General features: G+C 37.7%; 1 protein-coding gene across 8 annotated transcripts in view; it reads right to left on the reverse strand.

The window, feature by feature from the left end:
* PPFIA1 (PTPRF interacting protein alpha 1) overlaps window positions 1–1,562 on the reverse strand; it is a 103,921-nt gene that overhangs the window by 24,401 nt on the left and 77,958 nt on the right. For all 8 annotated transcript variants that reach the window (XM_019519435.1, XM_019519433.1, XM_019519431.1 and 5 more), the window contains one exon: window positions 220–313. In XM_019519435.1, coding sequence (XP_019374980.1) covers window positions 220–313 — 94 coding nt within the window. The remainder of the gene's footprint in view (window positions 1–219; window positions 314–1,562) is intronic.

Here is a 1,562-nt window from a genome sequence, read left to right on the forward strand (position 1 = left end):
TTTTTTTTTTTTTTTTTTTTTTACAGTAGCGCTTTTCAGAGCTGAAAGATCCCATTTCAAGTTTGCCAAGACCATAACATTTTTAAATACCCTATATCAGCAATGCAGGTAAAAAAAAAAAAAGGTCCTTAAAAGATGAGGCATAATATTTATAAAGGCACTTTTACATGGATTACCATGGGATTTCATTGCAGCAAAAGGGGAAAAAGATTAACTTACTTTTTCTGTAGTTTCCTGTTTTTTTCTGCCTGTCCCCCAAGTTTGTTGAGTCCTAAGGCATCCTGAGATGAATTATCTGCTTCTGCCATGCCAACTACAAAAAAGAAAGAAAGAAACACTTTTTTCAGATTTTGCTATTGCTGTTATGCTTGCAGTTGTAAACCAGAATTATCAAATTAAACAAAGTAATTAGTTCTTTGCAAAATTAGTAAGCAGTAGGCATCCAATTATGTTTCTAACAGCATCTCTGATTTCATTAAAGATTGCATGCTAAAGAAATCCATTTTCCCCCTTTTTTTCTTTTTTTGAAAAAAAAGGGATATTCAATAAGAGATCTTTTTCTTGTCCTGCATGGTCCTAAAAGTCAGATCAGTCAAAAAAGAAGTTACTTGCCTGCAGGAACTCTGGTTCTTTGAGATAAAGCTATCCACACAGATTTGATTCCTGATGTGCACTCCTAAGCATACAAAAATCAAGCTCTTTTTGAACAGCCTGTGCCCCTCACACTCTCCAGGATATTCTATTGCAATATAAATGCTTTGGCTGAAGTTCCAGATAGCAGCGCTACAAAGTTTTGAAGACTGAAACATCTACAAGAGAAACTGCAGATGCTGTGCAAGCCCTGGCTGAACGTGCTTTGACAATATCCTAGAGTGTACTCATTTGCTCTCTCATCTTAATGCAGTCTGAGAACCATTTAGATAATCTCTGGATATAGATACAATCAATCAGAGGAAATGCTCTCTGCAAAAGCCACGAGCTTGGAAAACTGCCAAAAATGCCTTTATTCTGTCCATTTGGAGTGTATATGGCTTCATTCCAATGAATGAGAAGAGAGGTCCTGTAAGAAAACTGGGAATCATATGGACAGACTGACAGAGGTGAAATCTAAGACCATCTTGGGCAATCATTTATAGTAGAGCCTAATCAAGGTGAGCTTTTTCTTTTGAGAGAATGCACCTTCCATGCAGGCATAAGAGACTATTTTGATGAATAATCCAGTTGGCTTGAAAGCCACCAAAACTTCCATCCATGGTAGAGGGAGTAAGTTAAGGTGAACCTTTCAGAACTTGCTGCAGCAGCAGGCTGATCTTTCCTGGGCTTCTCAAGAGATGGATACTCAGAGCAACAGGAGTTTCTCCAACAAAAGTTCTTCAACTGTGCCTTGTCTTGACCATCTTGGAGAAAAAAATGTTCATTGGCACCAAGGATGCTAAATGGTTTATGCTCATTCTCTTGGATCATAGTCTAGATGTCCAAGGCTTCTGCTATCCTTAAAAATAATCCTGCAAGGCCCACATTGACAGCTGGTCTCAGAGGCAAAACAAAAAAAAAAAAAAAAA

The sequence above is a fragment of the Gavialis gangeticus genome, unplaced genomic scaffold, assembly GCF_001723915.1.
Source record: "Gavialis gangeticus isolate Ggan-Ray unplaced genomic scaffold, GavGan_comp1, whole genome shotgun sequence".
Classification (NCBI taxonomy): Eukaryota; Metazoa; Chordata; order Crocodylia; family Gavialidae; genus Gavialis; species Gavialis gangeticus.